At 37.4% G+C, this 12,940-nt stretch overlaps 1 protein-coding gene across 3 annotated transcripts in view; it reads left to right on the top strand.

Moving 5' to 3' along the window:
• BAG4 (BAG cochaperone 4) overlaps positions 1-4,218 on the top strand; it is a 28,899-nt gene extending 24,681 nt beyond the window's left edge. Inside the window, exons 5-6 of one of the 3 annotated variants that reach the window (XM_045985174.1) lie at positions 226-460; positions 2,198-4,218. In XM_045985174.1, coding sequence (XP_045841130.1) covers positions 226-460; positions 2,198-2,235 — 273 coding nt within the window. In that variant the 3' untranslated portion in view covers positions 2,236-4,218. Of the gene's footprint in view, positions 1-225; positions 1,240-2,194 lie in introns of those variants that run through there. The other 2 variants (XM_045985165.1, XM_045985155.1) reach the window with 2 other exon arrangements.
• The last annotated feature ends 8,722 nt before the right edge of the window (positions 4,219-12,940 follow it).

Below are 12,940 nucleotides of genomic sequence, written 5' to 3'. Positions count from 1 at the left end.
CATTGCACTCAGGAATTCTCTGCCTTTTACTGGACAGAGCACTCCTTTTATCTTTATAGTGTTGTGTTTTTTTCTCAAATGATTTAAGAGGGGGGTCCAGTTTTATTAGTGGGGAATCTTTTCATGTATCTTCATGATCAGGTGAAAGGTGTGGGCTAACAAATCTGGTGTTGACGGATTCCCATTAAAACAGCTCTTTTCCCCTCTTTGCTCTCCCACTCTAAGGATTCGTCATATCCCTATAGCCAATCAGATCAAGGCATGAACCGGCACAACTTTCCTTGCAATGTCCATCAGTATGAGTCCTCGGGAACAATGAACAATGATAATTCAGATATTTTGGATTCCCAAGTCCAGTATAGTGCTGAGCCTCAGCGGTATGGTAATGCCGTCAGTGAACACCCCGGCAATCAAGATGAAAGTGATAATCTTCCTGAAGAGTGTTTATCTTCAGATGAAGGTACTCCGCCAAGTATTAAAAAAATTATACATGTGCTGGAGAAGGTCCAATATCTTGAGCAAGAAGTAGAAGAGTTCATAGGGAAAAAGACAGACAAAGCATACTGGCTTCTGGAAGAAATGCTAACCAAGGAACTTTTGGAACTGGATTCAGTTGAAACTGGTGGCCAGGACTCTGTCCGGCAGGCCAGGAAAGAGGCTGTTTGTAAAATCCAGGCCATACTGGAAAAACTGGAAAAAAAAGGATTATGAAGGATTTAGAACAAAGGGGAAGCCTGTTACTAACTTGACCAAAGAACTCTTGATTTTGGTTAAAACCCTCTTTTTGAAATGCTTGTTGGTGACAAGAAGCAATACATTCCAACTTTCCTTTGATTAAAACTTGAAAAACTGGTAAAGGACTTGAAAGAACATTTTAGTTATGAGTTGTTTTCAGTTTTCAGACCAATGAATGTAATAGGAAACTGTGGAGTTACCGTTATTGCCAAGTAGACTCACTTAAGAAATTTGTGGATATCTACAAGCTGCTTCTTATCAGCAGGAGGGAAACACGCTTTATGTAACAGGCTTTTCAAAAATCTACCAGATGAGACTGGATATAATCTGAGGCCAGCAGGCTCTGTTTTTTTTTTAACCACCTGGATTACTTGTCACATTTTTGTACATTGTGACTGCTTTCAGCATACACTTCATGTGTAAATTACAGCTTGGGACTTTAGCCTTCTTGGACTTCTGTTTTGTTTTGTTATTTGCAGTTCACAAATATAGTATTATTCTCTACTTCTTGGTACGTTTTGTAGTAATATGTTTAATTATTCAAGAGACTATATTGACAGCCAGATAATATGGCAGTTCTGAATGAATTTTTATCTTTTCACCACTTGAACATATTGCTGTGTGTAGTGAGTTCTTGAGGTAAATTGTCTCTTTTTTTGTATAGATCGTTAAGGTGGAGTATTACCACTTCTACTTTTCATGTTAAGAGTGGAAGGCGAATTGGGAGATGGCAAGGGCAAAGGAATGAAATGCTTATGGCCATTTTCTTTTTTGCTTTTTTGTTGCTTTTGGATAAAGATCCACCTTTATCTCGAAATTTCCTTCCCCCACCCTCTTAATTATCTTTTCACTGCTGCTGCTTCCATGTAGAGCATTACGATAGATACAGATGAAAAATTAAAGCCACAGTGAGAAGAAATAATTGCAAAAGTAATAAATGTGACCATTTGGAAATGTGCTTCTCTATCTAAAATAATTAGCTTCACCATCAAGACCCCTACGAGCAGACTTCAGCTCAATTTATATTCAGAAACAATGAGGGTAATAAAGAATTCATGCTCAGGGAATAAAAATCAGCCATAGAGTGGGAAATTTTCTTCTTTTAAAAGTAGATTTGATGTTTACCTTTATTTCCCTAGGATAAATTGTTTTATAAAAAAGATATTTATTACCATTAATAATGGTCATTTCAGAGCCAGATTTAAGAAGCGGATATTGAAAGGGTCTTAGTTGGGCTTGCTTGGGTAGCTCTTTGCTGTGGTGTGGCAGAGATTAGGTAAATGACTTACTTTTTCTATCTAAGTGAGTTCTAGTATACAGTATCTGTTATTGGGAAAACAGCTGTTTCTTCATAAGATGTCCAAGTGATAACTGTTTTTTCCAGACTATCAGGCCTATTAGTGATAATAAATATATCAGCCATCTCCTCTTTTTTTTTTTTTTTCTTTTTTTGGTTCAGTAGGCTCCATGTCCAGCATGGAAGCCCAATGTGGAGGTTGAGCTTCCAACCCTGAAATCAAGACCTGAGCTGAAATCCAGGAGTCGGCCACCCAACCAGCCGAGCCACCCAAGGTGCCCCTATCCCCTTTCCTTTTAAACAAAACCAGACAAATACATGATGAGAAGAAATGGAGTAAAAATATTGGCTGGGTCTTACGGGTGGGATGAGTGACTTTATGAGATAATTTGGTGACAGTTTTATTCTAAGATTTTTATTTTTGGCCTAATATAGGAATGTTAAAAAAAGGCTTTCCATGAAAATTAGAAAATTGTACTTGAAACTAAAAATTTAGAAGGGGGAGAACCTTAAAGCCAGCTTAAAGGAAACCCGTGAGACAGTGACTCAGTGACTAATTCAGGAGAGAACACTATTATTTAACTGAGGGCCCAAGCTACCAATTTCCACAAAGTCTTGATTTTCACACACACACACACACACACACACACACACACACACACTGCAAATAAATGTGTGTGTATGTTTTTTAGCAGCTTTTTTTCTTGAATTTTGAGATAATTTTAGACCTCCTGAAGAATTATAAAATTAGTAGTTTCTGTATGCTCTTCACTGAACTTCCCCTTATGTTAACATCTTCTATAACCATAGAACAATTGTCAAATTAAGAAATTAGCCTTGATACAATACTGTTAACTAGAGAGTTTAAAAAGTAGAGATTTTCTTCTTTTTTTTCACTGATGTCCTTTTACTGTTCCAAGATCCCATGCAGAATTCTACTTTGCATTTAGTTGTCATGTCTCCATAGCGTCCTCCCAGTCTGTGACAGTGTATCATGAAACCTGATGTCATAATGTGTTTCTGGTGTTGTTAACCTTAATTGCTATCTAAGGTGGTGTCTGCTAGGATTCTCTACTGTAAAAGTCCTACATTTTTCTTCGTAATGACTCAATATTCGCTGGAGATACTTTGAGACTATGCAAATGTTTCTGCTTAAATTATTGCCTACTTATTTTCATATCCGCTGCCAGATCTTGCTTGTATCAGTTACTGCTGTGGTGTTTTAATGGTGATTTTCTGTTTCTCTCATTTCTTCTACATTTACTAGTTGGAATTCTTCTGTAAGGAAGAGTTATCACATTTGGATTTATATTTTTAATAACATATTCAGGTTAAGTACAAACTTAGAACTTAAAGATGTAAACCATGTTAAAATGATTCCATATACTAATATTAAAGAAAGGGAAGCTTTGGTAACCTGTTTCAGAAAATATAATGAGCTTAAGAAGGAAAATAGTATTTATCATTTGGGAGTTTGGTTCAATATTTGACCTAGTATTGACTCCAGACTGAATTCAAAATTTTCTTGGAGTTTCACATCTGGACTTTCTAAAAGTATCTAAATTTATATTACTTTGAGGATAGTTTTTGTCAAAGTCCTGAATAAAGTTACCCAGACCCAGCATGTTAAATACAGCTATGTCTTCTTTATAATAAACCATTATTGTTTCACATATAAATGCCAGTATAAATGTTTAGACAAATACGCCCTAATGAAGTATATGGATGGTGGGTTATGCTTGTCTCTACATTGTTGGTATGGAATTCTTCTAAATGCTTTCAAAAATAGGGTTTTGAAAACGGTTCTTTAGTGGTTAATGTAATACTGTTAAAGGTAGACAGATTTAAAATAAAGTTGAAGACTGTTGATTAAATTGTCATTTACAAAAAAGATTTTGGGGAGATGGATAGTTGATGACTGGAATTTTTCTTTTTCATCCCCCTTTTTTTTTCCTACTTAAGTTATAAGATGAAAGACTCAAATAATTCTATGGAAGTTATAAGGGTAAAGAGTCAATTCTGTGACAAGGGCCATGCTCCTGCTCCTAGTCCCTTGTTTTCTTCTAAAAAAGCAAGCTCTTTCAGTGGAGTTTTTAACAAATTCTCTCCATATTTTTGTGTTGTCCTATTTTTTTTTAGTTGCTATATCACTTATTTCTGCTTTAATCTTTATTATTTCCTTCCTTGTGCTGCTTTTAGGTTTTGTTTGTTGTTTTTTCCCTAGCTTCTTTAGGTATTATCTCCATATTTTAAATTTTTGTTTTTGTTTTAAACTTTTTTTCTTTTTTCTCTTTTTTAAAGTAATCTCTACACCCAGTGTGCAGCTTGAACTTACAACCCCAAGATCGAGAGTTACACACTCCACCAACTGAGCCAGCCAGGCACTTTCCATATTTTTTAATGACACAATTGTATTGCTGCTTTTATTTATCAGTTTTTAGGTCATTTCTACTAATTTTTTATTATAGAAGATGAAGGTTTAGGTTTATCTCTCCGCTCTTACCATACAAACATCTCAGTCCTCATCCCCCAAAACTCAACATCCCCAGCCCCCAAATGTAGTTAAATGATGATGTTTTATGGCCACGTAAATGCTAACCAGAACTGTCATGTTGTAAACTGTGATTACTCTTCCTTTCCTGAACAACTCCTTTTTTTCCCTACAGTTAATCATTTGTCTTATTTATTGAGTTTACTCATGGGTACTTATAGCTAATTTGACCTCAAACCCTCCGTAATTTGTGTAAATCACACAAGATGTTCAGACAGACATTTTACCAATTTCATACTCCTGGAGAAGTCTACCCTGGAGCATTCTGACCGGACAACTGGTATGTTCTGATTGCTTATTATCATTCTGGGATCTTCTACTTATCTTGGGGATTCTTTTTGCTTCACCTTTGGTTTCCTGTTCTGTACTTTATGTCCTTCTCTTAATTTATTCCCTCAGTTTGGCGGAGTGTGTTCTCCAGTAGCTTCCTGCAAAAGGGTGCAGGAGAAATAGTTTTTTTTATATCTTACATATTTGAAAATGTGTTTTCATGATCCTTTGTATAAAACCCTTCCCTGTGGAAGCTTGTATGATATTTTTGTCCCCAGTGTTCTGAAATTTCCTAACAGTGTAGCTTTGGTGTGGGTCTGTTTTTGTGCATTTTACTGGGAACATTTCATTCTGGAAACTCGTATCCTGAGTCCTATGACATTGTCTTGATTTTGTTAATTTTCCGCCTCCATCACACTCATCTGTTAACTCTTTCTAGAATTTCTGCTGTTTCTGTTATAGACCTCTTAGACTGGTTCCTTTTTTTTTTTTTTTTTTAAGGGAGAGAGGGAGAGAGCAGGGGGTGGGACAGAGGGAGAGAGAGAAGCTTAAGCAGGCTCCATGCTCAGTGCAGAGCCAGGCACAGGGCTCAATCTCAAGATCCTGAGATCATGACCTGAGCCAAAATCAAGAGTCAGACGCTTAACCCAGTAAGCCACCCAGGAACCCCTAGACTGGTTCTTTGATTCACTTTTCTTTTTTACTTTTTGCCTTTCTGCTGTACTTTGTGGGAGGTTTATTCATCTTTATCTTCTAAATCTTCATTAAATTTTACATTTCTACTATATATTTTTAAATTTTAAGAATTTTTTTGTTCTCTGTTTTCCTTTTGTGGTTGTAGCATCTTCCGTAGCTGAGGACCATAAATGATAATTTCTTGGTGTTTCCTTTTTACAGAATAATGGATTCCCTCCATAATTGCTTTTTCCTTTCTTTTTTGATCTCCATCTTTATCAGGTTAGAGATATTTTCTCAGATGTCTGTTAGTTCTTGGTTGTGTTTTCCAGTATTTTACTGGAGACTCAAAATTGCAAAATTGTTTCTAGAAAATGCTTCCTCGCTATTTCGTTTTTTGTTGTTGTTGTTTTTTTTTTTTTTCATAATCTTTGTCAGAAGGAAATAGCTCTTTTAAATCTGAAATTAGGAAGGGAGGATTGTCTGAATAATTTTCATTCCTATGTGTAAATGGGAGGTTTTATACTCCATGTAGCTTTTCTCACCAGGAATAGTGGGCACATTTGTTGTCATGAAGTGTGAGGCAGAGGAGGTACCAGCTCTGAGAGGGAGGGTTTAGGGGTTTCTGGGATCAGCGCACATTTTCTGTCCGCCAACTCTTAAATATCCTTTTATTTTGCAATATATACTTCGTCTTCATTGGCTAATGTTGAGTAGTATTGGCTGATAGATTATAGGACTCCTAGTTACATTTGGATTTCAGATAAATAACCAATCATTTTTTTAAATGATTATGTTCCAAATATTGTATGGGACATACCAATGCTAAAAATAACTGTTTTCCTGAAATTCAGATTTACTGAAGGTACTGTATTTTTTGAAGTTCTGAGATACTGGTGGATTCCCATTAGTTTTAAGAAAATGCACAGCTTTCATGTACTCTTCCCCTGGTTTCCGGCAATGGTCCTATTTTGCAAAACTTAACATGTCACAGCCAGCATACTGACACTGTTACAGTCAAGAAACAGAACAATTCCACCACCACATTTATTCTTATTTGACCTTCCACAGGCACACCTACTCCTCCTTTCCTGCCACATTAACCCTGTAGCCATCACTGATCTGTTTTCCATTTCCAAATTTTGCCATTTTGAAAATGTTATATAAGTAGAATTGTACAGTATTGTAACCATTAGAGATTGGCCTTTTTTCCCTCAGGATACTTCTCTTGAGATTCATTCAAGTGGTTTCATTCAGTAGTTCTTTTTTATTGCTAAGTAGTAGTCTGTGATATGGATGTATCACAGTTTAACCTCACCTACTGAAGACATCTGCGTTGTTTGTTTCCTGTTTGGGGCTATTATGATTAAAGCTGCTATGTGCATTCATGTACGGGTTTTTGTGTGGACGTGGTTTTAATTTCTTTGGGGAAACATGCCCAGGAATGCAGTTCTGGGCCATAGTGTAGTTGCATGTTTAATTTTGTAGGAAATTACCAAACTTTTCTAGAGTGGCTGCACCATTTTACATTCCTACGCATGGATGAATTTCTCTGCATCCTTGCCAGTATTTGATGGTGTCACTATTTTTTATTTTAGGCATTCTGATAGATGTATAGTGATACCTTATTGTGGTTTAATTTGCGTTTCCTTAATAGTTAATTATGTTGAACATCTTTGCATGTGCTTATTTGCCACCTGTGTATTCTCTCCCATGATATGTCTGTGTGTCTCTTTGCTCATTTTAGGGGGATTTATTTTAATGAGCTTCTTATTTTAGAATAGATTTACAGAAAACTTAGTATGCTAGCGTTCCTTGATACTCCACATTCTGTTAACACTTTAAATTAGTATTGTACATTTGACACAATTAATGGACCGATAAACATAGATTCTCATTAACTAAAATGCATACTTTTTTCAGATTTCCTTAGTTTTTACCTAACATCTTTTTCCTTTTCCAGGATCCCATTCAGAATACCACATTACATTTAGTCATCATATCTTCTTAGGAGCCTCTTGGCTGTGCGTTCTCAAACTTTCCTTGTTTTCAATGACCATGACCATCTTGAGGAGTACTGTCAGGTATTTTGTAGACTGCCACTCAACTGGGATTTGTCTCATGTTTTTCTCATATACACTGGGGCTGTGGGTCTTTGGCAGGAAGACCGCAGAGGCTAAGTGTCCATCTCATCATATATCAAATAACTTATACTGTTGATATTAACCTTAATCACCTGGCTGAGGTAGAGTTTGTTAGGTTTCTCCACCATAAAGCTAACATTCTTTTCCCTTTTTTCATACTGTTCTCTTTTGGAAGGAAGTCATTATACACAGCGCCACGCTTAAGGACTAGGGAGTTACCCTCCACCTCTTCTCAATTTATCTACATAAATTATTTGGAATTTCCTTGCAAGGGGTATTTTGTCTGTTCTCCCATTTGTTTGTTTAATCAATTTATATCAGTATGGATTTATAGATATTTATTTTATACTTTGTGTTATGATCTAATACTGCCTTAATTATTTTGTTGCTCAGATTGTCTTGCTTTGGCCATTTGGGAGCTCTCTCAGTTGTGTCCTTGTGACATACCTCCATCATTGTAACTTTTTTTTTTTTTTTTTAACCCCCTTCCCTTTCTGGCACTAGAAGAATCTCTAGGCTCATCTTGTATGTTTCCTGTTCTAGTCTTAGAATCAGTTATTTCTCCAAGAAACCCTGGTTCCTGTTACTGAAAAATGGTATTGAAACCAAACTTGGGCTCCATCATCTTCACTGCTGAGTTTTCAGAATTCTTTTTTTGCTAGAGACAAGTCCCTTGTTGGATGTGTGGTTGCAAATACCTTATCCTGGTCTACAACTTGGCTGTTCATCCTCTTAACCAGAATCTTTCCCAGAGCAAAACTTTTTTAATTTTGAAGCAATCCTGTTTATCATTTTTTTCCTTTTAAGGAGTGGACTTTTGGTGTCAAGTCTCTTAAGAACTTCTGGTTTATTTAGCCGTAGTTCCTGAAGATGTTCTGTTGTTTTTTTTTTCTAAAAGTGGTAAATTTTACATTAGCATTTGCTACATTTACATTGGCTCTAAAGGGAAGGAAAAAGTCTTCCTCAACTCTCAAGGTCTTCCAGCTGGACTAAGAATTAAATTTACATGGGACAGATTAATAGGAGAAAACCACCAAAGTATTATTACATGTGCATGGAGGCCCCATAATGAAATTGAGACCTCAAGAAGTGACCAAGTCAGGCAGTATTTATACTTTTTAGACAGACACAAATTTGTGAGGAACTGACAGGACATTCAGTTAGTGAGGAATTCTGAACAGAATTTGGGCTGTGGTAGTCAATTAGTAAAAAGTAACAAGGGTTGTTTCCACAGCCTTCGTGGCTGTAAATTTCCCATCTTTGGGTGATAAGGATGTCTCTTGTACCTCCTGGTGCAGGGAGTGTCCCATTCACATGGAAGACTTATTTCCTGCTTTCAGGGGGCAGACGAAGGTCTGAATGTCCTTGCACAGCCTGTCTCTTAAGTAACTTTTATTTTAAAGATTTTATTTGAGAGCACAAGCAGGCAGAGGGGCAGAGAGAGAGAGCAGAAACACAGGGAGCCCGATGCAGGGCTTGATCCCATGGGATGAAGACCTGAGTGGAAGGCAGACACTTAACTAACTGAGCCACCCAGGCGCCCCTTAAGTAACTTTTATTTTTAAATAATCGGTATGCCAACATGGCCTATGGTATGGAAATACTATATGGTAAATCACATGGCCTGCTTTTGGCCTCTGCAGCTCAGTCTGACAATCCTAGCCAACAGGAAGCTTTTTGGCTTGATGGAAACCTCCAAGAGCTAGAGGAGAGCCAGCCTGGCATACAGCTTAAAGTGAAATTCTCAGGTTATCAGCCTCCAAAACAGCCCTCCTTTCAGGAAGACAGAAAAATCATAACGGGTGTATAAATCACTTTCCTCAAAGTAAAAACATTCTAAGATTATTAAAACTGAGGGCAGGAACTATTCAGTTGTGGCTATAAAGTAATACAATGCATTTTCATGAATGATATGTGGACTTAACAAAAATCACCAACTTTGGGTTGGAGGAGAACATCACACTATTAATCACTAAGATTTCTTCTACTTCTAACATTCTTATTTTATAAACAAAGTGGTATAGCCAAAATTATAGCTCGGGTCTTCTGTTTCTTGATTTAAACACCTTGCCTCATAGCAGCAGCCTGTATATTCTAGATTAAAAATGTAGATTCATGACCCCTCTGATTAAACTCTTCTGGTCAATCAGAATCTCTGGCTGTTGGATCTAAAAATCTACATTTTAAAGAATCTACTTAGCGGGGCACCTGGGTGGCTCAGTTGGTTAAGTATCTGCCTTCAGCTCGGGTCATGATCCCAGGGTCCTGGGTCGGAGTGCCTCATTGGGCTCCTTGCTCTGCTGGGTAGCCTGCTTCTCCCTTTGCCTGCTGCTCCCCCTGCTTGTGCTCTCTCTCTGTTAAATAAATAAATAAAATAAAAATAAAGAATCTACTTAGCATATTCTTCCATCCATTGAAGTTTGAGAATCACTGTCACAGCCTGAAGTCCTGTTGTTCTTTTATAGTCAGGTATCCAAGACAACTGTGGCGTGTTCTCAAACTCGGGATGCCTAGCTGTCCACAAGGGATTGAGGACTTCTGCCTCCAAAAACTACCTTATCTTTATACCTAATGCCTTGGTAGGCACTCAACACATACAATTTGAATACCGAAATATGGTTTATTTTGGAAAGAAATGGGAATTCCAAATCGAGGCCTCACAATTTCTCCTACTTTGGATATGAAATCCAGTCATTTTATGACCTCATCAGACTCCTGCTTTTGTTCTTTAGACAACTTTCTGGCAATTAGCATTATCTTTTGTATTAGAGCATGGAGTCAGCAAACTGCCTAGCACCAGAGACCAAATGTAACCCATTGCCTGCTTCTGTAAACAAAGACACAGCCACACTCATCGCTTTACCTATTGTCTCTGGCTGCTTTGTGCTACAGTGGAAGACCTGTTTAGTTGTGACAGAAACCTTATGCCCCACAGAGCCGGAACAGTTATCCGGCCCTTTACAGGAAAAAGTTCGCTGCCCCCTCCACTAGAGGGAAAAAGGAAAAAGGGAATGTTTCAGATTTTGCCTTTTTAATGTTTTTTTGTCCTCCCCTGGTAAAAGATCTGATGTACAACTGCCAACAACAGCCAGTGAAAATTAACTGGGATTTTTTTGAGCAATTTACCATAAAATATTCTCTTTTTCTGAACCTATCTACCTACTGAGCCTTCTTGGGAACCTAAAATTAATACTACTTAAGGAGTGTTTCTCAAAGATCTCAAGTAGATTCCATACTCTCTGCCTCTAAATCATCTGGAGTGCTTATTTAAAATGCAGATTCCTGAATCCCACCAAAGACCTAGTATGTGAGAATTTCTGGGGGGTATACCTGGACATTTGATAACTCCTTTTGTAGCTATCAATGTATCTGGCTCCTGTCTCTCTTATGACACTCAAGATATATTTATTTGTTTACCTGCTTGTCTCAGGACTGTGAACTCCTTCAGGGTAGGTATTGTGTTATTCATTACTTTTATATTCAGGGCTGCAGGCTGGACACATTTAATTGCTATAGTTCTCAAAAGGTAGTCCACGCATGCTGGGGCACCTTTCAGGGATCATGAGATCAAAACTATTAATATTAAGACATGATTTGCTTTTTTTGCTGTGTTTCTGACATTTGCACTGTTGATGCAAAAGCAATGGTGGGTAAAACTACTGGCAGCTTAGCAAGAATTAAGGCAGTGGAAATAAATTGTACTGTCAGTCATTGTATTGTGCACTGCTATGCGTTCATAATAAAAATAGTGCCCATTTCACTTAAGAATACTGTTCATGAAGTAAAAACTACTAATTTTATTAAATATTAACCCTTGGGGCACCTGGGTGGCTCAGTTGGTTAAGCGTCTGCTTTTGGCTCTGGGCGTGATCCCAGAGTCCTGGGATCGAGCCCCACATCAGGCTCCCTGCCGGAAGTCTGTTTCTCCCTCTCCCTTCCCCGGTTCATGCTCTCTCTCGCTTGTTCTCTCTCTCAAATAAATAAATAAAATCTTTAAAAAAAAATTAACCCTCGCATTCACACCTTTTTCATATTCTGTGTGACAAAATAGTATGCATAAAACAGTTCTGCATGCTGAATGCTGTATGACTGGTCTGTTGAGGAAAAAGCACTTAACAGGTGATTTGAATTGGTAACTGAACTAGCTACTCTTTTTTTTCATGGATCTTCATTTTTACTTAAAAGTACAAAAGAGGGGGCACCTGCACGGCTCAGTTGGTTAAGCATCTGCCTTCAGCTCAGGACGTGATCCCGGGATCCTGGGATCAAGCCCGCATCTGGCTCCCTGCTCAGTGAGGAACCTGCTTCTCCCTCTCCCTCTGCTTGCTCTCCTACTACTTGTGCTCTCTCTCTGTCAAATAAATAAATAAATAAATAAAGGTACAACAGAGAATTAGGGCGAGTCAGATTTAGCTATTTGACAGAGCATCTCTTGAAAATAAAGTGAGCTTGTTACTTCAAGGAAAACAACTGATAGTATTTGTTGCCAATGATAAAATATGACCTTTCAAGACAAAGCAGACTTTAGAGAACTTTCATTTGCTTAGAGCTTGACAGCTTCCCAATACTTAAAGGCTCTTCTAATGAGACTGGTGATAATAAAAATATATATATATTATATAATGAAATGTTAACATTTGGGAGACTGAATAGAATAGTGAACTGATATTTTCCAAATAACCAATGCTTGATGTCCGAAATCATGTATAGGTAAAAGATCCATTCAAAGTGCAAGATAGACCAATGGATTTTTTTTAAAATTAATTTATTTTTTTCAGCGTAACAGTATTCATTGTTTGTTGCACAATACCCAGTGCTCCATGCAAAACGTGCCCTCCCTATTACCCACCACCTGGTTCCCCCAACCTCCCACCCCTGCCCCTTCAAAACCCTCAGGTTGTTTTTCAGAGTCCATAGTCTCTTATGGTTCGCCTCCCCTTCCAATTTTTTTTTTTTATAAACATATATTTTTATCCCCAGGGATACAGGTCTGTGAATCACCAAGACCAATGGATTTTAATGTTTCAGAGTACAAAATATTCACTGATAGGTTTTCAGATTCCATATTGCAACTAACCTTTAAGAAGCCACCATTTGTTGAATTTTAGAGTAGCATTAAAAAGAACAGCCATAATTGTCTGAAGAGGCTATTAAAATACTTCTTCCTTTTCCAACTACATAGTTGAAGGAGGCTGGGTTTTCTTCATATATTTCAACCAAAACTAAAGTTGTAATTTGAATGCAGAAGAAAATATGAGAATCTAACAA

Source organism: Meles meles, chromosome 2, assembly GCF_922984935.1.
Source record: "Meles meles chromosome 2, mMelMel3.1 paternal haplotype, whole genome shotgun sequence".
NCBI classification, from domain to species: Eukaryota; Metazoa; Chordata; class Mammalia; order Carnivora; family Mustelidae; genus Meles; species Meles meles.
The sequence above is the reverse complement of the archived record's forward strand: the minus strand, read 5'-3'. Positions and strand labels throughout refer to the sequence as shown.